Source organism: Culex quinquefasciatus, chromosome 1 (assembly GCF_015732765.1).
Source record: "Culex quinquefasciatus strain JHB chromosome 1, VPISU_Cqui_1.0_pri_paternal, whole genome shotgun sequence".
Classification (NCBI taxonomy): domain Eukaryota; kingdom Metazoa; phylum Arthropoda; class Insecta; order Diptera; family Culicidae; genus Culex; species Culex quinquefasciatus.
In genome coordinates, this window is record NC_051861.1 from 115830407 (window position 1) to 115856988 (window position 26582).

A 26582-nucleotide genomic window follows, 5' to 3' on the forward strand; every position below is an offset into this window, starting at 1 on the left:
TACAATTGGCGTAACTGCCAAAAATGTATGTTTTCACAAAAAAAAAGTGAGAATTTAAAAAAATAAGAAAGTTTTTTCTACAAACATGTTTTCAAACAATTATTTCAAAATAAAATAAATATCAGCAAAAACCTTGTGCCACTGAGCACCAAAACGAAAAAAAACCGCGACCTGTTGCTTTCAAAATCGGAATCCGCTGCCATTTTTCTTATAATTGAGAACGCGTTAACACACAAAAGAACCTAAACAAAAGAGAAAGACAAACAAACAAACACACCGCGTGTGTGTGTGTGACAACAAAGCAATTTTTTCAAGACACAACACGAACGAGACGATGTGACCCGACCAACGACGACGATCGGACACTTGGCGCGTGTGGCGTAGTGCTGTCTCGCGTGATTCTCTGAATACTATTGGCTCTTTGGCCGACCGGGGGTTGGTTGGTGTACTAAAATTAAGTTTTTTACTTTTGTTTGCCTTGCCTTTTGATGTGGACTTTGCACTTGGAAGTGTGAAAGGTATAACAGAAGGAAAATGTTTTTATTTACTGAATTAATCGCAAAAATTGAGGGTAAAATCGACATTTGCAAGCAGAAGTTGTCCAAAAATGAGCCGAAAACCCAAATCTCAAACACGTAGCATTTCCGGACTGTCCCCCAGCTAAGCCAAACGTCAAGATAAAAAAAAAATACCAAAGAGTCAAACACGCCCAATTAAAATGCAGACTCTCGCGTCCACCAAACAGGAGCGCACGAAGCCCGGGAGTCGCCGGCCGGCATCATGCCACCGAGTGCCAATCCGGCGTACCGGATCGAAGCTCCGTCGCCGCCCGATTCCGAGAGTGGCGGTTGTGGAGGTGGAGCAGGTAGAGGAGGACTTTCAACTGCCAGTGGCAAGGATGATGATTCAGGTAAATTTTGGTTGATTAAAAATACTTGATTTAAATCAGGATGTAAGTACAAAGAAAATATTCTTTCAAAAAAAAATAAAGTTCAATGAAAATAGAGGTATTTGATTTATTTTAAATTGACAAGACAACATTTTACGATAAATCAACTGTCATCCTCTTAGATCAAGCTGTCAAAAAAGATACTTGAAACATTGATTAATTTCATAAAATAAATATTTTAACATTCATGTGGAATATACAACACAGTAAATAAAAGATGAATTTTGAAGGGTTGAAAATTGGTATGGTTGCAAATTGCCTCTCTTTTGAGTAATTTTACCTGCTGGAAATTCCACCAGTTCCTGATTTAAAATTACACATTTTTGACACAGAATCTGACACAGTGTGAAATGAAATTGAAAACATTGCAGTTTTTTTTTTAATTTTTAATGAGATGAAAATTATAGTTTGCATAGTTTTTCAATTACATAAAATATGACAAAATAATCAAAAGAGATAAAGTTTGCTTGTTTTAACAAAAACGGAATTCTCAATACATTCGCATAGTTTTTTTTCACAGTTTTTTATTCAATTCGTTCAGAGTTAAATACGGAGCGATTCCCCGGTCGAATGGACAAAAGGTCGAAAGACATGAGGTCAAATGGAAAAAAAGGTCGAAAGTGGACAAAAGGTCGAATGTGAAAAAAAAACTAATATTAATAATTATAAATTTCTCAAATATGTTGAAAAAAATATTTTCTTACAAAAAAATCCGTTTTTTTTCGTGTTCCATTTAGTAATGATATTGTTTTTTAAATAAACAGAATAAATTCCGAACCATTTTTTGATAAGTTTTCCATTCCCTAAAAAAATACTAGTTCTTGTAATAATATTTTGTAATAATATTGTCAGTTATCCTTTTCAAACATTCATATTAAAACATGAGCAGTTCCTTTAAAATAAGCGATTACTCAAAAAAAATTGATTGTTGTAAGATTTTGTGAGCATTTTTTTTTAATTTGCCTCTAATTTTTAAAAGTTTTTTTAAAGAATCTTTTTATGAATGTAATGTTTTTGTTGATTTTTTCATTCTTTAAATTATGAGCGGTTCTTTAAAAAAAATCACTTCTGATTTTTTTTAATTCCCGTTTTAAAAACAAATTATTCTTGTTTGTCGTATAATTTTTATGAGTTTTTCCATTCTTTCAAACTTGAGCAATTCTTTGAAAAAAAATGTTCGTCTTCTCAAATATTTTGGAAGATTATTTTTATTTTAAAAAATAACCTTTTCTTGATTGTCTTCTAAAATATTTTTTAAGTTTTTATGTTATTTTTTAAAAACAATTTATTCTTGTTTGTCGTAATGTTTTTATTAATTTTTAATTTTTTTTTTCAAATATTAGCCATTCATTTATAAAATAGGGGAAATCTACCCTTTCTAATCAAACACCTATCTTCGTCATATGAAGAGTTTGATGCTGGATTAAAGCTCCAAAAATACTACATAAACTTACCAGCAACAGCACCGCCTTACACGCAAATTTATTCCATTTACTGGCCAAAAAGATCAAATTTAATGCACTTTTGATCATAATTTTTATTTGCGGGACAATTTCTCATCATTTTGGTGGCACACACATCCACACGCAAGATCAAAGGTTAACTGCTTAACGATAGTCGCCATCAATATCTTTTCACTTGCGCTAACGATTTCAAAGCGCTTTAGATATAAAATTTCTTCCAACTACCGGCAACATGTTCTTTGGAACATTAGTTAGTCATTCGCTTGAAAAATAATCCCAAAACATGTAAATAATTAGCAAGCGCCATCAAAAAAACAACGCGCCAAGTCTTTTGACGTTTAGATTTTGACTACTCATTCCAATCGAAGGCTGAAGAAACCCGAGCGAGAAGCGAAGGCAAATAAAGTGGCCACCAACACCACCCGTAGCGCCTGTTGGTGTGAGCCAGTGATGCCAGGAAACTTTCTCTATAAATGCTACTTTTCGTGAGTGTTCGCCTCAATTTCATCAATTTTGGCAGCACTAAGCAGACTCAAAAGAGCACTGGAAGAAAACAAGAACTAAGCTGAAAATAGAAAAATCGACTGAGTAGAATGCATTTGGAAAATATTTGTTTTAAATGCTTGTAAAAGGGATAGCATAACTTTTAATAAAAGTGAAAATAAACAGAAATGTTCACAAAGAGTTGCTCTACTCGTTGGTGTACTTGGTTTTAGTAAATTTCAAGGAACACTCCAGATTATCCAGCATCATTCAAACACGACCGCTTATTAGGCTTAAAATGGTTATATTTCCCCAAATTCTTCCAAAATATGTTGTATGTTTTTATTTTATAAAATAATAGTTGGAATATTTCAGAGGTTTTTCCATTGAATTTCACATCTTAATCCCTTTTTAAAATTTTTATTTTGAATATAAAATTTGAATAATGTTTTTATCTGAAATATCAGAAAATTTTACATATTTTGAAATTTGAAGATTGCGTGGTATTTAAGTGACAACTAAAAAAATCCTTCTTTTGTTAGGCTGAATCTTAGCAACTATGGTTAAACATTTTCAAAGTTTCTTAGAAAAAAATATAGGAAATTTATTATGAATAGACTTGGGCAACATTGTAAAAAAACGGAAGATCGCAAAAAAGTAACAAAAAACAAAATTTAGATTGATTTTGTTCGACAACAGGCTGTGACTGTCAATAGTGTACTTTTTCAAATTTCTGTGAAATATTTATTGATATCAAATCCGATTATACATCAAACAAATAATTAAAAAAAACGACTTCGTTTTGAATGTTATATTATCCGCACAGAAAAAAATATGTGAATTTACTCGACACGGAAAAAATGAATCACATGTAAACTCAGTTGATGTAAACTTGAGATTCATCGTAAACGGTTGAATCACACGTAAAATCATGATTTTAAGTATAATTTGTACTTCACCGGGACAAGCAGACGTCACTGGAGATGACCTCTTCACGCTTCCCGAGTTTTTCGCTCTTGCTGGAGAGATGCTCACGCGCTTTCGTGCCTGCCGGAACAAGGCAGAACAATTCCAAGCTCTTAGTGAGCTGATGATGAAGTATATCTACAACGGATAAGCTGCCTTGTGCAGCGAAGTTTTTCGACGTCAACAGACAAAACAAACTGTGATCTACATTTAAGCTTTTCTATTTCTATCCTTTTCCTTAGTAAATCTAGAAGGTTTTTTTTTTAATTTTTCCTTCTCTTGCAAAATCCATTGTTAGAATATCCAATTACATCAAAATGAACTATAGTACAAATCATAGTTGAAAGGTACTCCAAAACTCTATTAGGTTATAAGAATTACGAAATTGTGAATTGATTATTTACTAATAAAAACTAATTGAATTGAAAAATTGAAGTATAATTTGTTGCAAATTTACATCAAACTGCATTCAAATTTAAATATTTGATGATGTGCAAAAGTGTTACATCATAAATGATGTAACATTCGGGAATATTTTTTTGTGTGCGCGCACCACCAAACCGAAGTGCGCATCTCTTCTGTTGCGCCGTACAAAAATTGAGTGGTTTGTCGTAAGCGTGTACATGATCCTGTGGCGCAATAGGCTTTGACAGGTTGTGCTCGTATTTTGATTTGTGTCTGACTTCACAATAAAAAAAACAGATTTAAGAAAAAAATGCACTCTCAAATGTTTTTTGACATTGCTGGGTTAGCTCAAAAGCTAAATTTTTTATTCTTGTAAAACATAAATGATAAAAAACGAATTTCAGCCATCGATTATTTTTTGTATTTTTTTTTTCATTTGACTTAAGGTGAAACGGGAAAGCAGCGCCATATTTCCCAAATCCAGAATTGCAGCTATCGATTATTATTTTGTAAATTGAATTGTTTTGAAATTTCGAAGTTCTTAAAAACGATTCAATTATCATTTTTGTGCTACTCTCACATACACTATGAAAACAAACGTCCAGTAGTATTTGTGAGAGCGCAGATTTTCAAAAGCTACACCCATTTGGAGCGCAATTATCATTAATTAGGAAATCAATTAATCACGGGGTGATGTTTTTCGACGCACCAAAATTTGGTGCCCCATTATACCTCTATTTTTACCGGGAATTTGCCGCTGTCTGGTCGAATCTCGGCCAAATTTTAAGTTTACCTTCTGCCAAAAACGGGTTTCCCTCCTCAAGTCCCTAAATCGATGTTCAGCCGGAAGATCGATGTTCTTGCCTCTAGAGTGGGGAGTCTCACCAACACACACTGCACTGCACTCACAGGTGATTTTATTTATAAACAAGAAACAAATGACCTATTTTTAGCTGGGAGTTTGTGTTTTTCTTCTTTTTTTTCGGTTCACGTTGTACGAAAAATTTGCTTTCGCGAGATACCTGCACAAACAAGTTACAGGAGATTTGTGGGGGTAGTGTGATTATGAGGAAATTGTTTCTTGTAACACCTCTCACACTGTGGTGGTGGTGGTGGTGCGACTTACGGATGATGAACGACTTTTGTAAATAGACTGATTATTTTTGGGCGGTCGGATCTATTTTGGTTCCAAAAAGTAATTAGCAAATCTTACGCTTGTACGAAAATATGTTTAAGGTGGCGATGATTAATTTTAAGGTTGAATTACGAAGAAGAATGTTGAAAAAAGTTGAATTAATTGCGTCAATAAATTTATATGAGAATTTTGACACCTGTGAGAGCGTTAAAATCATACAAAGTGGCACATTTAAATTTAGTCGACTCGAAATTACATAATTCGAAAATAAATTGCAGAAATTGAGATTCATTTCTCCACCCACCATCAATTTAAACAGTACACAAATACAGCTGGCAACCGAATTTACCTAAGACATTTGTGTGAAATGAAAGTAAAATTTGATTTCAACCCAGAGGCCGTCTGCTTCTGCACACCTTCCGACACAATTCCGCGTTTAAAATTGCACCAACGAAGTACCTACCACCGCGCACTCCTCAACCCTGGCAGTGTAACCCAAAATTTACGAATCTTGGCGAAATATTTATTGGTTTCTGCACCGCCACCGCACTACCCCGGTACAGCAAAACCTCGGTGGTTTGACATAACCTCACTTTGCTGAACTGTCACTTTTGGTTGTCAAAGCAACCGGGGTTTTACTGTAGCGGTGAAAAATCTCGCTGGTTTGTGATGGTTCCCGAAATATTTATCTCAACATAAAAAAAAAAATAAAAAAAAAAAAAAAAAAAAAAAAAAATCATCATCTCTCTCTCTCTCTCACTCGTCGGTTGACGGACTGTGATGGACACTGACGGGCACAGCCCGTAACGTGCCAAGTCGTCGCATGTGTGTCGTAAGGTGAGATTTTTGTTTTTTCGAGGGTGGGAAAATATAAATCAAGTAGAAGTGACGAGCGTCTGCTGTGGCGACGAATTTGGGCAAAAATGTGGGATCAAGTCTAGTTGCAAAAAAGTTTGGTTTCTGCATAAAAGTCTGAAGAATACTTATCAGAAGATTCAAATTTGTTACTTAAATTTAATTTCATTAAATATCTAACGCTCAATGATTCAACACTTCTTCGTTTGACACTTTTTCAAGTTTATAACTCGTTGTCTCGTCGTTTGGTTTTTTAACTCGTTGGTTGCACTTTTTACATGACATTTAAAGGGACCAAATTTTCAGTTTTTGCATTTTGGGTGTTTTTTAATACCCCTTACTCAGAGCGGTTTCATAAAACACCCAAAAAGCAAAAACTGGAAATTTGGTTTATTGGACCTTTTCAAAAAAAAAACTCCAGATGAGGCTTAGAAATATTTTTTTAATACTGGATTTTGAAAATACTAAGCTTTGAAAAACAACAAAAATTTAAAAAATCTGAAACTCCAAAATCCAGGATTCTTTAAATTCTAAAATTTACAAAATCAAAAGTGTAAAAAACTAAAAAAAAATAAATTGAAAAAAAAACTTTGAAGTTTAAAATCCTAGATTTCTTATTCTTAATTCAAAAATTCAAAAATATTAAAATCATAAAATGTTAAAAATTTTAAATTTAAAAATTTTAAAATTGGAAAAAAAACAATAATTAAAAATGCAACAAAATGAAAATTACCAAAATACCAAATGTCAAAACATCGAAATAAAAAAGCTCAAATTTGCGCTTTCACAAAAAATTAAATAATAGTTATTTTTTTAAATACTGAGCAATTCTCTACCAAAACCGGAAATGGATTTTATTTTTATTTTTTGATTTGGCTCAAACTTTGTGGGGGCCTTCCCTATGACCAAAGAAGCCATTTTGCATCATTAGTTTGTCCATATAAATTTCCATACAAATTTGGCAGCTGTTCATACAAAAATGGTACGTAAATATTCGAAAATCTGTAACTTTTGAAGGAATTTTTGATCAATTTGGTGTCTTCGGCAAAGTTGTAGGTATTGTTAAGGACTATTTAGAAAAAATAGGTACACGGAAAAAAATTTCCCGATTTTTTATTATCTTTTTCACAAAACTCAAATTCCCAAAATACGTATTTTTGATTTTCGAGATTTTTGATATGTTTTAGGGGACAAAAATCCGCAACTTTTGAGCTATAGAGAAACATGGTCAAAAAATCTGCCGCCGAGTTATGATTTTTTGAAAAACTGGTGATTTTTGGAAAAAATCGAAATTTCATACATAAAATTTTTTTGACCTCACTTTTTTATGCAAAATTAAATTTGCAATCGAAAATTACTTTACAAATTTTTTGATAAAGGGCTCCGTTTTCAAGATATAGCCACCGAAATTTTAATTTCAGTGAAATATTTGCAGTTTTTCGATTTTTAAAAATAGTGACCATGAGTGACCATTTCTGAAAATATTTTTTTTTGAAAAGTTCAGAAAATTCGCTATAAAATTGTCTAAGAGACATTGAAGATTGGACCTCTGCTTGTTGAGATACAAAAAGAAACACGAAAATTGAAGTTTTCTAAGTCTCACCCAAATAGCCCACCATTTTCTAATGACATTATCTCAGCAATTAATGGTTCAATTTTCAATGTTAATAGATGAAACATTTGTGAAATTTTCCGATCTTTTCGAAAAAAATATTTTGAAATTTTTTAAATCAAGACTAGCATTTTAAATGTGCGTAATATTCAATGTTTGGTCCTTTTAAAATGTAAGTCTTGATTTAAAAATTTTCAAAATATTTTTTTCGAAAAGATCGGAAAATTTCACGAATGTTTCATGCATTAACATTGAAAATCGGACCATTAGTTGCTGAGATATTGACATTAGAAAATTGAGGGTTGTTTGGGTGAGAATTAGAAAATTTAAATTTTCTTGTTTCTTTTTCTTTAAGCCGCTGTATGTCAGCAACCAGTGGTCCAATCTTCGATGTCTCTTAGACAATTTTATAGCAAATTTTCTGAACTTTTCAAAAAAAAAATATTTTCAGAAATGGTCACTCATGGTCACTATTTTTAAAAATCGAAAAACTACAAATATTTCGCTGAAATCAAACTTTCGGTGGCTATATCTTGAAAACTGGGCCCTTTATCAAAAAAATTGTAAAGTAATTTTCGATTGCAAATTTAATTTTGCATAAAAAAATGAGGTAAAAAAAATTCTATGTATGAAATTTCGATTTTTTCCAAAAATCACCAGTTTTTCAAAAAATCATAACTCGGCGGCAGATTTTTTGACCATGTTTCTCTATAGCTCAAAAGTTGCGGATTTTTGTCCCCTAAAACATATCAAAAATCTCGAAAATCAAAAATACGTATTTTGGGAATTTGAGTTTTGTGAAAAAAGTTAATATAAAAATCGGGAAATTTTTTTCCGTGTACCTATTTTTTCTAAATAGTCCTTAACAATACCTACAACTTTGCCGAAGACACCAAATTGATCAAAAAATTCCTTCAAAAGTTACAGATTTTCGAATATTTACGTACCATTTTTGTATGAACAGCTGCCAAATTTGTATGGAAATTTGTATGGACAAACTAATGATGCAAAATGGCTTCTTTGGTCATAGGGAAGGCCCCCACAAAGTTTGAGCCAAATCAAAAAATACAAAAATTAAAAATGGTCGAAATCGGCCGGTTTTGTAGAGAATTGCTCTACTGGAATATTGAAAACACAAACTTAAATTTTAAAAATATTTTTTAGTACTAAAATGTTTAAAATACTGCTATAAATAATTTAAAAAAAATCTGAAACTCCAAACTCTTCGATTTTTGAAATTAAAATCTAGAATTTAAAAATCTAAAATGTTGAAATTCTGAAATTTTAAAATACTAAAATTTTAAAATTGAACAAATTAAAAAAAAAACAAAAAAACTAAGAATAACCGAAATTAAAAAAATAATAGATTTCTAAAATCCTGGATTCTTAATTCTAAAATTTTAAATTCATAAAATGTTAAAATTCCATAATTTTAAAAATCTGAAGTTTTATATTTGAAAAACAACAAAAATAAAAATGCAAAAAAGTAGAAAAATAAAAAAAATAAAAAATGCATAAACTAAAAAAATCAAAATACCTAAATAAAAAAACAGGTAAAAAAACGAAATCTTGAAAAAAAATTAAATTTATTATTTTGCTAAAACTGCAAGAAAAACTGCGCTTTGAAAATCAACAAAAAAAAATCTGAAGCTTCAAAATCCTAGATTTTTCGAATTCAGAAATTAAAAAAATCTAAAATAGTGAAATTCTAAAATTTTTAAATACATAAAATACAAAATTGAAAAATACAAAAAAAAACAAAATCTAAAAAGCACAAAAAACTTGAATTTTTTTTTAAAAAACAGAATTTTTAAAATCCTGGACTTCTAATTTTGATTTCAAACATTTTAAATTCATAACATGTTGAAATTCAAAAATTTTAAAATTCTAAAATACAAATTAAAAACACAAAAATTAAAAATGCAAAGAACTAAAAATTACCAAAATACCGAAATAAATAAACCAAGATAGAAAAACCGAAATATTGAACAAAAAAATTAATTTTACATTTTTTTTTAATTACTACAATTTTGAAAATACTACAACAAAAATTCAAAAAAAATTGAAGCTCAAAAATCGTGGATTTTTCAAATTTTGAAGTTAACAAAATCTAAAATGTTGAAATTCTAAAATTTTAAAATACTGAAATTATATAATTGGAAAAATAGAAATAAAAATCAAAAAATGGAAAATACTAAAAATAACCGAAATTGAAAAAAACTGAATTTCTAAAATCCTAATTCTAAAATTTTAAGTTCATAAAATGTTGAAATTCCAAAAAATTAAAATTCCTCAATTTTGTAGTTGAAAAAAATGCAAAAAAATGCAAAAAACTAAAAATTGCTAAAATAACGAAACAAAAAAACCAAGATAAAAAAACACATAAAAAACAATAAAAAAATTAAAGAATACTTATTTTTGAAGACATTGGAATAAAAAAAACTAAAATTTATAAAACAAATAAGATTTTGAAAACACTTCGTTTTTGAAATAAAACACTAAAATTTAAAAAAAAATCTGAAATTTTCAAATCGTAGTTTTTTGTTAATTTTAAGATTCTATTTTTTTTTTAATTCTGAAATTTTAAAATTACAGAATTTTTTAAATTTAAGATTTTTAAATTATTTTAAAATGCTAAAATTTCAAAAAAATAATTTCTGAAATTCTGAATTGATGAAATACAACAAAAAACAAAAATTTATAATAATTTTTATTTTGAAAATTTTGAAAATATGATTTTTTTTAAATACAGAATTTAAAAAAAACTAAAATTTTTATATTATAAAATTTTTTAAACTCAAATTTTTAAATTCTAAAACTTTAAAATTTTAAAATACAAAAAAAAACGAAATGCAAAAAAAAAAATAAATAAAATTTAAGAATAAAGAGTAGGGGAAATTCTCATATGTTTGGCAGGTTAAGCACTCGCTCCTTACTCCATCGAATTAGCTAATTTTCAGTATTTAAACAACTTATCTTGCAAAACTGTTAATAGAAACTTGATTGCTCACTTCCTATTAAACTATTTATCACTCGATTTCGGTTTAAAACGCTTTGATAATCATTAATGAAATAATTAACCTATTCATTAATCGAAATTCGATATTTATGGAACTTTTTTTTCTCTGCGTGTTAGTTTTATTAGCTGTCAATTTGGCATTCTATTGCCAGACGTCTTTGATTTTGGTGTAACTTTCAACTTATGAAACACTAAAATAATCTTTTGAAAGCCATTGATTTGTCGGTATGCTTTCATACAAATAAAGAAACCACAAAAAACTCAAAAATGGCACCCAATTAATTTCAACAACATAAGACAAATATCCAACTATTAAATCAGTCTAGCACAAAAACAAGTGTGGGCGCCACTATCCCGAAAGATGCAACAGGAGATTTAGTAGCTCGGATTTGAAAAATTGTCCCCCGTCTGACAGCGAGAAAGGGATTTTCCTCTCCGCTTGAATAGTTTACGGCGACGACAACGGCAACCTAAATAAAACGCCACGTGCCACGTGACTGCCACAAATACCAACGAAAAGGGGTGCACTTTTTCATCACCTCACTACTACTAGGGCGAGGAATTTGATAGGTTGGCGAAAAACCATCCAACACTGAAGAGTCGAGCGAGTACATAAACTTTTCGTTTGATAGCTCAAATCTGATATTCCGTCAATATTTACGAAGTCGTAAATCAGTCGTGATCATCATGCGTTCCAGATTTTTTGGCGAACGAAGTTGCGGCTTCGGTTGCTACTAAGCAGATCCGGTTTGGGTAGATTTATTATGCCATGAGCAAATATTTTTCTTCAATTTTATTACTTTTTTGAAACGACTTCCACGAATTTGGAACAAAGTAGGCCATTCAACCTGATGAAGAAGCCATCTGTCGTCGAAAACCAACAAACTGTCAAAAAGAAATTTTAATGATCGCAGTAGCCCACTGAACTGTCAAACGCAACAAAACAAAACATGACGGAACCCCCGCTCGAATCCAGCGTCGACCAAAGCTTGGTCAATTCCACAACGACCGATGCCCGTTCAACGACCTCCGACTCCACGGCGGTTCCGCCGTACTACGAGCTGCGTCTGCCGCGCAATCTGCTCCAGAACAAGTCCCCCTCGAAGATCGAGTTCCAGCTGGTAAACTCAAGACCCAAACGGGCGGCCCTTCCACCCCGTCGGAACCTGTTCACCCAGGCCACCCAATGCAATGGAGGTTGCCGATCAAAGGAACCTCCTCCCAAACCGACCAAGGTTCGTCGGAGCGTCAAGCGGGTGTTTTTCAACTTCAACCGGAAGTCGAAGCAGGAAGTTCCGCCGGAACTTCCCGAGCAACAATTCGAAAACATGGAGGTTTACTACTTCGACCACGGTTGCCCCGAGTTCTACCGCACGACGGACTGCCCGCCCCACCTGGTCACGGAAGCGCTGGCCCAGTCGACGCACCACCACGCGACCAAGTTCTGGGCGGAAATGTTCGGCACGGTCAACATCGGGACCACGTTCGTGATCAGCTTCTGGCTGCAGCTGTACCGCTTCCTGCTGTACGGAATCGCGCGCTCGATCATCGTCGGGCTGCTGCAGATTACGGCGGACTACCTGCTGAAGCCGGTGCTGGCCGTCGTGTTCAACGGGTTGGTCCAGCCGCCGGTGATGTTCGTGCAGAACGTGCTGACGGCGCTCGGTGGGATGGTGGAACCGATTGGGCGGGCGATCGGATGCTTGCTGCTTCCGGTTGGGCGGATTTTGCAGTCAATTCGGCTGGTTGAGCTCAAGACGATCAACAAGAAGATCGTTAGGAAGCGGCGGTTTGACGTTTAACGTCTTGATTTGTTTTTGTTTTGTGAGAATCGATTTTCCAACCTCCAGGGCGTTACGCGGTAACGCTTGTTAACGAATTTGAAAACGTCAACGATTTCATTTATGGTGAATCAACTGACATGACTTTTTCTTTCTTTCTTTTTCCAGAAACATCCTACACGTACGCACAATTTCAGAAAACGGGTAAACTCACAGCTCCGGCTACGGTAATACCCCGTTTCAGGAAATACAACGTTGATGATTTCCATTTTTTGACTGTGTTAGGGAAAGGTAGTTTTGGAAAGGTAAGTAAATTACGCTATTCATGTGTTCTAAGGTGTTTCGTCTACATGGAGAAAAAAGAGTTCCCAAAATCGTGAACAAGCGTTTATGAAAATGGGAACCACGAACAAAGTGATTTTGTAAAACGTACCACGGCATTTGAACACATTGTTCGTGGTTCCCATTTTCGTGAACGCTTGTTCACGATTTTGAGAACTCTTTTTCTCTGTGTAGCGATACGTCAGCTTCTCATAAAAAATCAAATTGATCATTTAACCCAGTCACGGCGTTCTAGCAGGATTCTGGCAGAACCGGTTCCGCTAGATTTTTTTGTAGATGCGTTATGTTCTCCATTTCGCCTATTTCTCTAGAAACAAGGAGGCGTTACGTTTCGTAGTTTGCCGATTTTTTGGAACAAGATTTTTTTGCTAGTTTTTTCAAATTATTTTTTAAATTATATAAATTATTTTCGTCCAGAGAAAAGGTGAAAAAATTTCACGTGGAGGCGTTACGATTTTTATTTTTTCGACTTCTTTCTCTGAAACTAAAAAAAATATGCAAGTTTTTAAAAAGCAACATGTAGATCTGCACATGAAGTATAAATAGCCTTAAAAATATATAAAATTGCTTCAATCCTTAGAAAACGGCAAATTACAAAACGTAACGCTTGCGCGTACAAAAACAATAAAAAAATACATTTTTGCTAACTTTTTTGCGATTGTTTCGTATTTTGCCCCTTAAATTGGTTTGAAAAGCTAGCAAAAATATTGTACACTAAACGCCGATTATTCTCGCAGACGTTACGCTTTGTATTTTTCCGATACAAAGAAACCTCTTTTTACGCGGTGGCGTTACGCTTTTTGTTTCGTAGATTTCTCCTAAACCATACAATATTTTTGCAAGCTTCAAACAGTGTTTTGTAGATCTGAACAAAACCTACAAATTGCTTCTACAAGATTGCAAAAATATTGCGTCGTTCCAGAGAAATCGACAAATTAGTAAAACGTAACGCATCGCGTAAAAAGTGGTTTCTCTGTACTCTAAAAGAGTACAACATGTCTTAATCTTTTTAAAGCGTGCGCCAGTTATGCAAATTGCTTTTACAAGATGTTTAAAACACAAAGCGTACACCTGCCTGTACTGCTTTATAGAATTCAACAAAATACTAAGTGACGACCAAGTGACGACATTAAAAATCACTTTTTCTATTTTTTTTTAATTCCCGGTGGCGTTTGTGTGAAACCAAAAATACTTTTTTCTTAAAATCTGTTTGAGGCGTTACGCCTGATATTTCGTCAAATTCTTGAAAAAATATGAAATATTTTTTTTGCAATTCCGTCGTGAAACTACTTACTTTTCCTGTCATTCTTGAACGACGAAATAGCCTACTTTTCTGTACCAAAAATAATAGAATCGAATAGCAACACTTTTCAAAATAAATGCTGAAAAGTTCTACTTTTCAGCACTGAAACGGGTGCTGAAAAGTTGAACTTTTCAGCACTTGTTTCGAAAAGTAACAATTTTCAACATTTTTTTGATTTAAACGATTTATTGACAAATACATGAAAAATTTACTTATAATTTCACTCAATGGGTGTTTTTCGGAATTGCAAAAAATGTTGTATGGAACTCGTTGCAAAACTTGATTTTTTCAGCACTCGTCGTATTTATCCAACTCAGTGAACCTCGTTGGATAAATGTACGACTCGTGCTGAAAAAATCCTCTTTTTGCAACTTGTTGCATAAACTACTATCAAGCAATCGTTGGTTTGCTAAGATTGCAAAAATTACGCGGTGCGTTACGTTTTACTAATTTGTCGGTTTCTCTGGAATGACGCAACAGTTTTGCAACCTTTTTAAAGAAATTTGTAAATTTTGTTCAAATCTAAAAACGCATTTTGAAGTTTGCAAAAATATTGTATGGTGTATGAGAAATCGACGAAATAAAAAGCGTAACGCCTACGCATAAAAAGAAGTTTCTCTGTATTGGATGGTTATATCTAAGTTTTTAAGCATGAATGACGTTTCAAATGGGAATGTGTGGAAACGGCGCTTTGCCCAACTGAAATGTAAACGCGATTTTGACATTTGAGAAAAGCATAACGCAGTTACCATACTTTTCCCTTTTTAACGTCCTCCATTCTTGAAGTGAACTCACATTACAAATAAATCTTCTTTTACACAGAGGAGTTACGCTTTTTTCAATTTGTCGATATCTCTGGAACGACACAACATTTTTGTAAACTTTTTGAAACAATTTGTACGACTTGTATGGATCTACAATTCGCCTTTTGATGCTTGCGAAAACAGAATCCAGTTTAAGAGAAATCAACAAAATTAGAAGCGTAACGCCTCCGCTTATATAGCCTACTGAATAAAATTATTTTTTCTAATTCGTTTAATTTTAATTGTGATAATTTGAAAAATAAAGAAACTTACACTTAAAGCCTCGATTACGCTCAGGCGTTACGCTTTGTATTTCGTCGATTTCTCTGGAACGACGTCACAATTTTTGCAATCTCTTTAAAGCAATGTATACGTCTTGTGCAGACCTACAAATTGCATTCAAAAGAATGTCAAAATAATATACTGGTTTGAAGAAATAAACCAAATGAAAGGCGTAACGCCTGCGCGTAAATCGGGGTTTTAGTAAACATGTTTTAAAGAGATTTTATAATATTCATGCAATCAAACCAGTTTTAAAAGTTTTGAAAGATAAAACTAGCAAAACTTTTAGTAATCTACATTAAAACCCCCGTTTGCGCGCAGGCGTTACGCTTTTTATTGGATTGATTTCTCTAAAACAGTGTAATGTTTTTGCATTCTGTTCAGAGCAATTTGTAGATCTGCACAAGACGTATAAATTGAATTGAAAAGATTGCAAAAATGATGCGTCGTTCTAGAAAAATCGACGGAATACAAAGCGTAACTCCTGAGCGTAATCGGGTGTTTTAGTGTACGCATAAATAAAGCGTAACGCCTTCTCTCAAAATAACATTTTCCTTAAAATTAAACCTCTTTTTATGCGTTACATTAATACACTCAATGACATTCTTAAAAACAGGTCAGAGAAATATCTTTTCATGCGGAGGCGTTACGTTTCGAAATTTTCCAATTTCTCTGGAACGATGCAACATATTTGCTTTGTTTTTAAAGCAATTTGTACGACTTGTTCAAATCTACAAATCACTTTTTGAAGCTTGCAAAATTGTGTCTTGGTTTGAATGAAATCGACATAAAAATAGAAAGTGTAACGCCTTCTCGAAAAGGAGGAGAGGTTAAAATGACATTAAAATTATTGAAACACAAAATTTTAAAAATGAAATTGTTACGCCTTAACATTAACTGCCTTCTAAGTAAATCTCTTTTTACCTGAGGCATTACGTTTTATTTTTAGTTTAATTTTAAAATCCCGAAGAAACTTTTTTTTCACGCGGAGGCGTTACGTGTTGTTATTTGCCGATTTCTATGGAACGATGCCACATTTTTGCATTCTTTTAAAAAATTGCAAAAATTATTTTTCGTTTAAGAAAAATCGACAAAATAAAAAAAAACGTAACGCCTCATCGTTCTGTTCACTAGTTTTTTTTTGTTATATTTTAAAAATACAGTGAGACCTCTTTTTACGCGGTGCGTTACGTTTTTCAAATTTGTCGATATTAAAAAGTAAAAAGAGGTTTCTCTGTAATATTGTGGCTCGTATCAAGACCATTTACTTGAAACAAATAAAAATTTATTGTTTGCTTCAAGCGAAATCAGCTAAAAACAAAACATTCGTTATTATGATCATTCCAATGATACAAAACCATTGGGAATAAAAGCGTAACTCCTTAATTTGTTAAATTAAATAAGGTTAGATTTAATATCTTTCATGTATTAAAATGATAAAAATAAGGTAGATCTCCCTTCTTTGAATTTTACAATATTTTTGCGTTTTTAAAGTTTTTTTTTTCTTCTATTTTGTGTCCATCTACAATTTGCTTTCAAATAATATCAAAAATGTTTGGATCTATTGCAAAATTTGAAAAAAATGTCAAAAACTATTTTAAAACAACTTTTGGGAGAAGGCGTTACGTTTTGTAATTCATCGGTTCCTTTAAAACCAAATCACATTTTTGAAATCGTTTGAAGGCGATTTTTTGATCATCGCAAGTCGACCAAATGCTTGAAAAAGTTTGCAAAAAATAACGCTGTATCCGTGAAATCTACGAATTACAAAACGTAACGCCTCCGCATAAAAAGAGGTTTTGGCACGGTTCAAGAGAAATTGATAAAAAACTTGAAAAAGTATTTTTCTAGGACTTGTACTGACTCAATCGTGTCATTTTACTTTCCCAACAAAAAAAAATCCCAGGTATTTTTAGCAGAGCTAAGGAACACAGAGTACTATTACGCGGTGAAGTGCCTGAAGAAGGACGTCGTGCTGGAGGACGACGACGTGGACTGCACGCTGATCGAGCGCAAGGTGCTGGCACTGGGCACGAAGCATCCCTTCCTGTGCCACCTGTTTTGTACGTTTCAAACAGATGTAAGTATCATTTTTTTTTAACAAGCCTGTCATAGGTGACAGATGGGCGTTACGTTTTTAAAAGGTCCGAAAAACGTAGCTGTTAAACTTCAAAGACTTTCATTCTAACCTCAAATTCCACTACCTTCCCCGTGGAGGGGGGGTTACCCCGTTACAAAACCCGCAAGAGGAAGTAGTCGCTCACTGCGGCTGCATTTCTCTGGTCGACACACCCGACATTCCAATCCAACTCGTAGTCGTCGTCACTTGATCAGTCAGCTGTTGAAGCTAACGGTGGTGGTGTTGGTAGAGTTCGAGCTAATTTTGGACGCACCATTCGTTGGCGTGCGTTTCAGCTTGCGAATGAATCAGCTGACTGCTTGGTTTCGGGTTGGAAATGATAAAGTGTTACTTTTTAACCCAAAATGGATATTTCCGCGTCAGCGTGCACGCTTTTCGCAAGGTAAACAAACAGCTGTCACTTTTGGAATTAATCCCAGTATGGAAAATTGCAAGCTGCTCAACGTCGAGCCAATTTTTGGAGTTTTGTCGGACCAAAATAAAAAATCAAGCTTTTTTTTAAATTGGAGTCGATGACACTCTGCGAACGTGAGGGTTAACCACCGTCACTAGAGGATGGGGGGGTCATTAAAAGTGAAATTAGAACCGACAGCTTTACTATCGCGCAAGTTATGGTCGGCCATTCTCCGCCGCAAAATGAAGAAGGTCGACCGGGAAATTGTCGTCTTTTGTTGTGATTATCGTCTAAAACACGCCCGACGATAGTATCGTGTTTATCTTTCTCGAAGAAGGAAGTCGTAACGTGGGGAGTTTGTTGTCCGCCTGATGAGCTTCGCAAGGACAAGGTCGTTGACGGGGAGGTTTCGTAGAGCGTTACCGCTAATCTGAACCGACTTGTGCGAATATTTGTGACATTTTTTTGTCCTTTTTTTCGCGTAACCCAGTACGGATTGTTCCAATTCTGGGCCCAACCAAAAGATTGATAGATGTCGGTCACTGGGTAGACGTGTGGTGAAACGACCAAGACGACTTTCGAACAACCTGGTGGGCTAAATATAGACCTGCAACGACGACGATGAAGACGATGCGTTCCCACAGGGATCGGCCACATTCCTCGTACCACTACTAGTGCGCTGAAATGGGCCATAGCGATCCCGCGTGATCATGGTCTTTTTTGGGAATTCGATCCAACGTATCTAAACTGGTCGATCAAAACAAAGTCGGGTTCACTTCGAACGGGATTGTTTGTGTTGTGAAAATTTACAAACACAATCAAAGATCGTAGTAGACTACGCTGATGATTACAGCCTGTAAGAAATGAGCGAAATTTTCGCTTGACAGACCGACATAAACATGAAAATCAGTCCGATGTTGGGCGAACTGACAGTTTAACGATTCCGTTTTTCTCAAATTCTTTCCCGCAGAGCCATTTATTTTTCGTCATGGAGTACCTGAACGGGGGTGACCTAATGTTCCACATACAAGCGAGCGGCCGCTTCACCGAGGACCGAGCGCGGTTCTACGCGGCCGAGATCGTGTCCGGGCTCAAGTTCCTGCACCGAAAGGGCATCGTGTACCGGTAAGACCAGCTACACGGCTTACCCCAATAGAAAAAAAACCTAACCTCAATTTCCAACCTTCCAGAGACCTAAAGTTGGACAACGTGCTGCTGGACTACGACGGCCACGTCAGGATAGCGGACTTTGGCATGTGCAAGCTGGAGATCTACCTGGACCGGTTGGCGGACAGCTTCTGTGGCACACCGGATTACATGGCGCCTGAAATCATTAAAGTAAACAAAGCGGCTGTCACTCTTTTGACATTTACCCTAACCTAACTTTTTCAACTCTCTCGCCAGGGTCAAAAGTACAACCAAGCCGTGGACTGGTGGTCGTTCGGTGTGCTGGTGTACGAGATGCTCGTCGGCCAGTCACCCTTCAGTGGTTGTGACGAGGACGAGCTGTTCTGGTCCATCTGCAACGAGATCCCGTGGTTCCCGCACTTTTTGTCCAAGGAGTCGCTGAAGCTGCTGCAATCGGTAGCTTGACCCCAACAAAAATTTCTAGTCAATTTTACTCTAAAAAATCTTTCAAAATTTCGCCGCAGCTCCTCGAGAAGGACGCCGGCATCCGGTTGGGCTGTCTCAACACCGGCGAGGAGGAGAACGACATCAAGTACCATCCCTTCTTCGACCGGATCGACTGGAAGGCGCTGGAGAGACGGCAGCTGGAGCCACCGTTCAAGCCGCAAGTGGTAAGTCAAGAGAAAAATACCTAATTTCCGGGCAATCCGGAGTTCCGGTCACCTTGAGTGAAAAAGTGGTCCAATATATAAAGCGACATGTCAAAACACTTGCAATTGGTGTTCTAAAATGCAAGAAGATATCAAAAAACGAGTTTAAGGTCACCTGACCACTTTGACAAATGAAGTAAATCCTGAATTTCGGCACAAGTTAAAAAACAAAATAACAAAATACCAAAATACGAAAATACCAAAATATCAAAATTCCAAAATATGTAAATACCAAAATTCCAATATTCCAAAATTCCATAATACTTAAATACCAAAATTCCAAAATATTAAAATACCAAAATATCAAAATTTCCAAAAACAGAAACATAATAATGCAAAAATACCAAAATACTAACATATTGATGTGCAATAATATAAAAAAGAAAAACCAAAAAAACAGAAATTTTGAAATACTGGAATATTAAAATACTAAAATGCAAACTTAAAAAGTCAATAATTATTATAAATTACAACAATTGAACAAAATTACAAAAAATATAAAAAAGAACATAAAATAACTAAAATAAAATACCCTATTTGAGTAAAATTTTAATGGTGTATTGCCTATTAAATAATAAAATGTATGTTTTTTATATTGCATCACCGCCATATTGGCCGCCATCTTGGATTTAAAAATTTTAAAATCACTTTAGCGTAGTTTAGTGGTCATGCTGAAGCTCAACAATCAATAATGTAACAACCAAAAAAATATTTTTTTCGTGATTCGATTATCCGAAGTTTCGATTATCTGAAGTGAAATTTTTCCGAGGCCTTCGGATAATCGAGTCTGGACTGTACCAAAATTAATTAAAAATTAAAAATAATAAATCCACAGAAATAACAAAAATGACAAAACTCCCCAAAATTTATAAAATATATCAAAAATACATAAAATCAATTTTTTACAATTACTTAAATTACTTAAATTACTTAAATTACTTAAATTACTTAAATTACTTAAATTACTTAAATTACTTAAATTACTTAAATTACTTAAATTACTTAAATTACTTAAATTACTTAAATTACTTAAATTACTTAAATTACTTAAATTACTTAAATTACTTAAATTACTTAAATTACTTAAATTACTTAAATTACTTAAATTACTTGAATTACTTAAATTACTTAAATTGACAAAATTGGCAAAATTGGCAAAATTGACAAAATTGACAAATCGACAAAATTGACAAAATTGGCAAAATTGTCAAAATTGTCAAAATTGTCAAAATTGTCAAAATTATCAAAATTGTCAAAATTGTCAAAATTGTCAAAATTGTCAAAATTGTCAAAATTTTCAAAATTGTCAAAATTGTCAAAATTTTCAAAATTGTCAAAATTGTCAAAATTGTCAAAATTGTCAAAATTGTCAAAATTGTCAAAATTGTCAAAATTGTCAAAATTGTCAAAATTGTCAAAATTGTCAAAATTGTCAAAATTGTCAAAATTGTCAAAATTGTCAAAATTGTCAAAATTGTCAAAATTGTCAAAATTGTCAAAATTGTCAAAATTGTCAAAATTGTCAAAATTGTCAAAATTGTCAAAATTGTCAAAATTGTCAAAATTGTCAAAATTGTCAAAATTGTCAAAATTGTCAAAATTGTCAAAATTGTCAAAATTGTCAAAATTGTCAAAATTGTCAAAATTGTCAAAATTGTCAAAATTGTCAAAATTGTCAAAATTGTCAAAATTGTCAAAATTGTCAAAATTGTCAAAATTGTCAAAATTGTCAAAATTGTCAAAATTGTCAAAATTGTCAAAATTGTCAAAATTGTCAAAATTGTCAAAATTGTCAAAATTGTCAAAATTGTCAAAATTGTCAAAATTGTCAAAATTGTCAAAATTGTCAAAATTGTCAAAATTGTCAAAATTGTCAAAATTGTCAAAATTGTCAAAATTGTCAAAATTGTCAAAATTGTCAAAATTGTCAACATTGTCAAATTGTCAAAATTGTCAAAATTGTCAACATTGTCAAATTGTCAAAATTGTCAAAATTGTCAAAATTGTCAAAATTGTCAAAATTGTCAAAATTGTCAAAATTGTCAAAATTGTCAGAATTGTCAAAATTGTCAAAATTGTCAAAATTGTCAAAATTGTCAAAATTGTCAAAATTGTCAAAATTGTCAAAATTGTCAAAATTGTCAAAATTGACAAAATTTAGACAAAATTTAGACAAAATTTAGACAAAATTTAGACAAAATTGAGACAAAATTGAGACAAAATTGAGACAAAATTGAAACAAAATTGAGACAAAATTGAGACAAAATTGAGACAAAATTGAGATAAAATTGAGACAAAATTGAGACAAAATTGAGACAAAATTGAGACAAAATTGAGACAAAATTGAGACAAAATTGAGATAAAATTGAGACAAATTTGAGACAAATTTGAGACAAAATTGGGACAAAATTGGGACAAAATTGGGAAAAAATTGAGACAAAATTGAGACAAAATTGACAAAATTGAGAAAATTGTCAAAATTGTTATAAGATATCAGAAAATCATTTTTGATCACTCAAAATTAATTAAAAAAATATATCATTTTTTTAATTTTCTCCTCTCTCAACCTAGCGACATCCACTGGACACGCAGTATTTCGACAAGCAGTTCACCCGCGAGCGGGCGCGCCTGACGCCGATCGAACGCAACATCCTGGCCTCGATGAACCAGGCCCAGTTCGAGGGCTTCACCTACACCAATCCAAACAATACGCTAACGTGAATATTGCTATTATTATTACTCCTATACATTTACGATTTTACTATTATTGATAATTTATCATTTAGTTTTTAAATAACTTTTTTCGCTCACTTCCACAAGTTTAAACGAAAATTTGAACAACAACAAAAAAAAATACCAGAACAAAACATATTTACATTTTATTCAACAAACCCACACATACATACATACACATGTTTTTTTATTAGCGATTGTCGTTACTACAAAAAAAAAACCATTAACAGCAAGTTACATTTTTTAACTATAAATAAAAAACACATAAACACTTACACAACCACATCAGTTAGTTTTTACCTTACCTTAGTTTTTAAACAACCAAAATAATTGCTCTGAAAACGAAGGCATCCCAGAGCAAACTAAAAAGAGAGGCAAAGCCTCGAAAAAATCGCATCATTTGTAATAATAGTGCTAGCGCGACCATAAAATGCAAACGAAAAAAAAAACAACAACAAACAACACTCTCTCTTTTCGATTGAGTTTAACTGACTTTTTTTTTGTTTTGTTTTTTGAGAACAATCGAAGCAAACCTCTTTTTTCCGTGTACATTTGTGATTGTTTTGTAGTGTTGGTCCGCGCTGAATGAGTTTTTTTTCTTTCTTTGTTTTGTTTCCGTGTTTCGTTCCTGCGTGTGAGTGAGTGTTCCTCTCTGTGTCTAAATGTGTCAGTGTATGTGTGAGAGAAGTACCAACGCGCGCCCACACGCACACACACATGTAAAGCTATGCTGCACCACGCTGTCACACACATACATTTTGAAGTACGCACAGTTTCGCAAATCGCGCGTTTTTATTCGCCCTTTTTGGGTCGAGGTGTACCAGTTTTTCGCCCTATTGGGTCCAATTTTGGCGAAAAAAAAAGAAATTTGTTTAAAAAACATAAAATTTGATTGAAATTTGAGACTGAAAATAGGCTTGTTGTTAAAGGAGACTTCCGTCACAACGGTTTACTGTGAAAACAGCTAAAATGATAACTTTGGCAACACTGCTGTCAAAGTGACAGCCGTCAAATTTTTGTAAATCTTTTTTGTTTAGCACTGATTTGTCTGTTTTGAATGCCTTTTAAAGTTTTGAATGTTTTGAAATTTTCACAATTAATAAACAAAATTGGTCCCAACGCTGGCAACACTGGTACGCCTGTCACCCTCTTCCATTCAATTTTGTCATCAATTTCGTTCCCACTAACGGTGTTTGTTAGTAACCGCTGTAATATTTTGTTCTCTACCAATATTATAAGGAATAATAATACTTTCTTTTTTCTTCTTCATTCTTTATCTCTTCCATGACCCCGACAACAATACACGCACAAACGAAAAAAAAAACACGATAAAAAAATAATTCACACAAACAATTGCATTTTTTCCAAATTTAACAAACATTTTTGCATTGGTTTGCATTGTTGGAAATTCGTTCCACAAATCACACACACACACATACACACTCATTTTTACCAACACAAACGTAAACAAAAACAAACTTCATACACATTGTGATGTGTCAAACGTCAAACACTACGACCGCAATGCAGGAAATTGCGGGAAAAGGAACGGAAGAAACAAAAGAAAATGTATTTTTGTCCTCAATGTGGTGATATTAAAGTAACGTATAATATATTTTAAAAACTGAAAACCAAAAAAAAAGCAAGAGAGCCAGGCAAAAAACGTAAACAAATTTTGCGAGGTATTTTGAGGTCCCAGTGACGAGCCTTTCTACCCCCTTCCTTCCCCTTGCCTCCAGAATTAGATAAGGAACAATTGTTGTTATTCGTAAACAAAAAACAAAAACAAACGAAAAATTTGTTCGTTGCAGAGATTGTGCTTGAAGCGTAGCTTAAAAAAGAGAAAAAAAAACAATAAAGATTTTCTTCTGTCGAAATCGTAGCAAGCTACCTTTTTTTCCTTCTGAGAACATTCGGACTAATTGGGAAACGAAACGCGTTGACTTTTTTGACACCACATTTTTGACAGCTACACGTTGAACGTTTTTTTGTGACTGACCCCCGTCTCTATTTTGACTAAAGCAACCCCCTACCTTCTAAAAATGACTGTTGTTGATGTGCGGGAAAGTGTACCAGATTTGACGGCTTGCAAACAAAGCAAGCATTGACTTTGACAAGTATCGGTCACCTACTTTACATTTTTTCACTAATAAATGTCAAGTTTGACATTTCTAACAGAAATCACGATTGTTTGACAAAAAAAAACATTCAGAATTCATGAGCTGTCACTATTCACCGCAATCTCAAAATTGAGTATAGTTTACTCGAAAATAGGTAAACCGTTCGTCTGTCAAAAACTGCACCACGCTCATTCAAAACGACTTATTTCTGGATAAATTTAGGTAAAATTCACCACCCGGTAAATTTAGAGCAAAACTTGCCCCAATGAGGGTAAAATTCAACCAAAAATGAGTGGAAAACGCTAAGAAATGTCAATCCTGAGTGAGTTCGGTTCGAATGAAATCTGAGTGAAAACAACTCAGTAATGAGTTATATTCGATGATCGTGCAAATTAACTTACACTCACTTACAATAACACTCAGATTTCGTCGAAAACGAACTTACTTGAAATATATTGTTAAGGAGGTATCAGACTATAAACAAACAAACAAACAAACGCGCACTCTTTTGTGTTTGACAGTTTGTCAAACTTGCGAACAAACCCAAATGTATGCAGACTGACGTTTCTGCAAATAAATTCAGGCAAACTGCCAAACCAATTTTTTTTGCGAGTTTGTTTGTTTGTTTGTCATAGTCTAATACGTCCTTTATTTTGGAAAAAAAACATCAGATTTGGATCAATTTTGCTCAACATTCAATAAAAATTACAACATGCACTCGAATCTGACATTTTCCACTTGCAAATCTGAGTTATTTTGAATGTAGATTTTATAACAAAAACAACACCACACAACAAAACACTTTGACACATTGACAGCAATATGTTTTACTCTTTTTCAAACAGGAACACCTTCCCGGAATACAAGTACCACTCTGCAGTGAATCCTACATTGAACGATTTTCGAAGAAAATTTCACATCGACTTTCATTGATTGTTTGTAAACAAGACATTCTGACCCTTTTTTCAAGTTTACCGGTGTCAACCCTTTTCAAAAGGTAAACTTGAAAAAAGGGTGGATGTACCCCTCAAAAAGGGTTTGTCTACCTTATGTTGACAGATAAAGGGTAGACAGATCCATTTTTGAGGGGTACTTCCGATTTTGAGTGTAGAAAATAAATACACTCTCGTTTAAAATTATTCAGTTGTTTTACAAATCCTACCCAGAATTGAGTAAAAGAAGAAAAATGTCAGATTTGGGTGAATTTTCCTCGTTTTTATTGGATTCAGAATGAATTTTACTCATTTCTAAGAAGGTTCGGTTTTGCGATTACGTGATCTGAAATAAAAAAAAAATCAATGAATTTACTCAAATTTAAATTTGATTAATTTTAGTTTTGATGAAGTTTTAGTGATTTTGTTGACTCTTTCAAAAGTATTGAAACAGTGATGGAAAAGTGACAGCTCGTTAGATTTCATTGCTCGTTGTCAAACCAACGGTGTTACACTGTATGAAACCTACACGCACGATTAAAATCACTCAGTTTTCGTCAAAACCGAAGCTATACAGAAATGAGTGAAGGGGCATCTGTCAAATTTGAGTGAATTTCACTCAGATCTGGGTGAAAATCCTTCAGTTTTCGTGGAAATCTGAGTGAAATTCATCCAAATCTGACAGATGGGCATTACTCATTTCTGAGTAGGTTCCGTTTTGACGAAAACTGAGTGATTTAGAACGTGCGTGTAGAATGTTAGTCAAATCAGTCCAAGCAGGCCACAAACTGGTACCCTTCCCTCACTTGTGTCACGTGTACTCAAAACCCAAACAAAGATTTCACACCAACCCTGACCAACGCTGTCTTCGATGCTTACTTTTTACTCCAAAAAACAGGGAAAGATTTCCGGAATACAAGTACCGACCAGTAACAAATCCTTGTTTGAACAATTACAGAAGAAGATTCTTCTACTAGCAAAAAATAAGAACAAAAGTCGAAGACAACACCAAAACTAACAAACTAAA

The 26582-nt window shown here is 33.6% G+C and overlaps 1 protein-coding gene across 4 annotated transcripts in view; it reads left to right on the plus strand.

Annotated features, from left to right (window-relative positions):
* Window positions 1-26582, plus strand: part of LOC6053655 (titin) — a 52265-nt gene that overhangs the window by 24927 nt on the left and 756 nt on the right. For 2 of the 4 annotated variants that reach the window (XM_038252226.1, XM_038252250.1), the window contains 8 exons: window positions 12837-12973; window positions 17305-17478; window positions 18903-19057; window positions 19123-19270; window positions 19337-19516; window positions 19585-19731; window positions 22342-22487; window positions 24034-24385. In XM_038252226.1, the coding sequence (XP_038108154.1) occupies window positions 12837-12973; window positions 17305-17478; window positions 18903-19057; window positions 19123-19270; window positions 19337-19516; window positions 19585-19731; window positions 22342-22487; window positions 24034-24124 (1178 nt within the window). In that variant the 3' untranslated portion in view covers window positions 24125-24385. Of the gene's footprint in view, window positions 1-12836; window positions 12974-17304; window positions 17479-18902; window positions 19058-19122; window positions 19271-19336; window positions 19517-19584; window positions 19732-22341; window positions 22488-24033; window positions 24386-25468; window positions 26540-26582 lie in introns of those variants that run through there. The other 2 variants (XM_038252235.1, XM_038252244.1) reach the window with 2 other exon arrangements.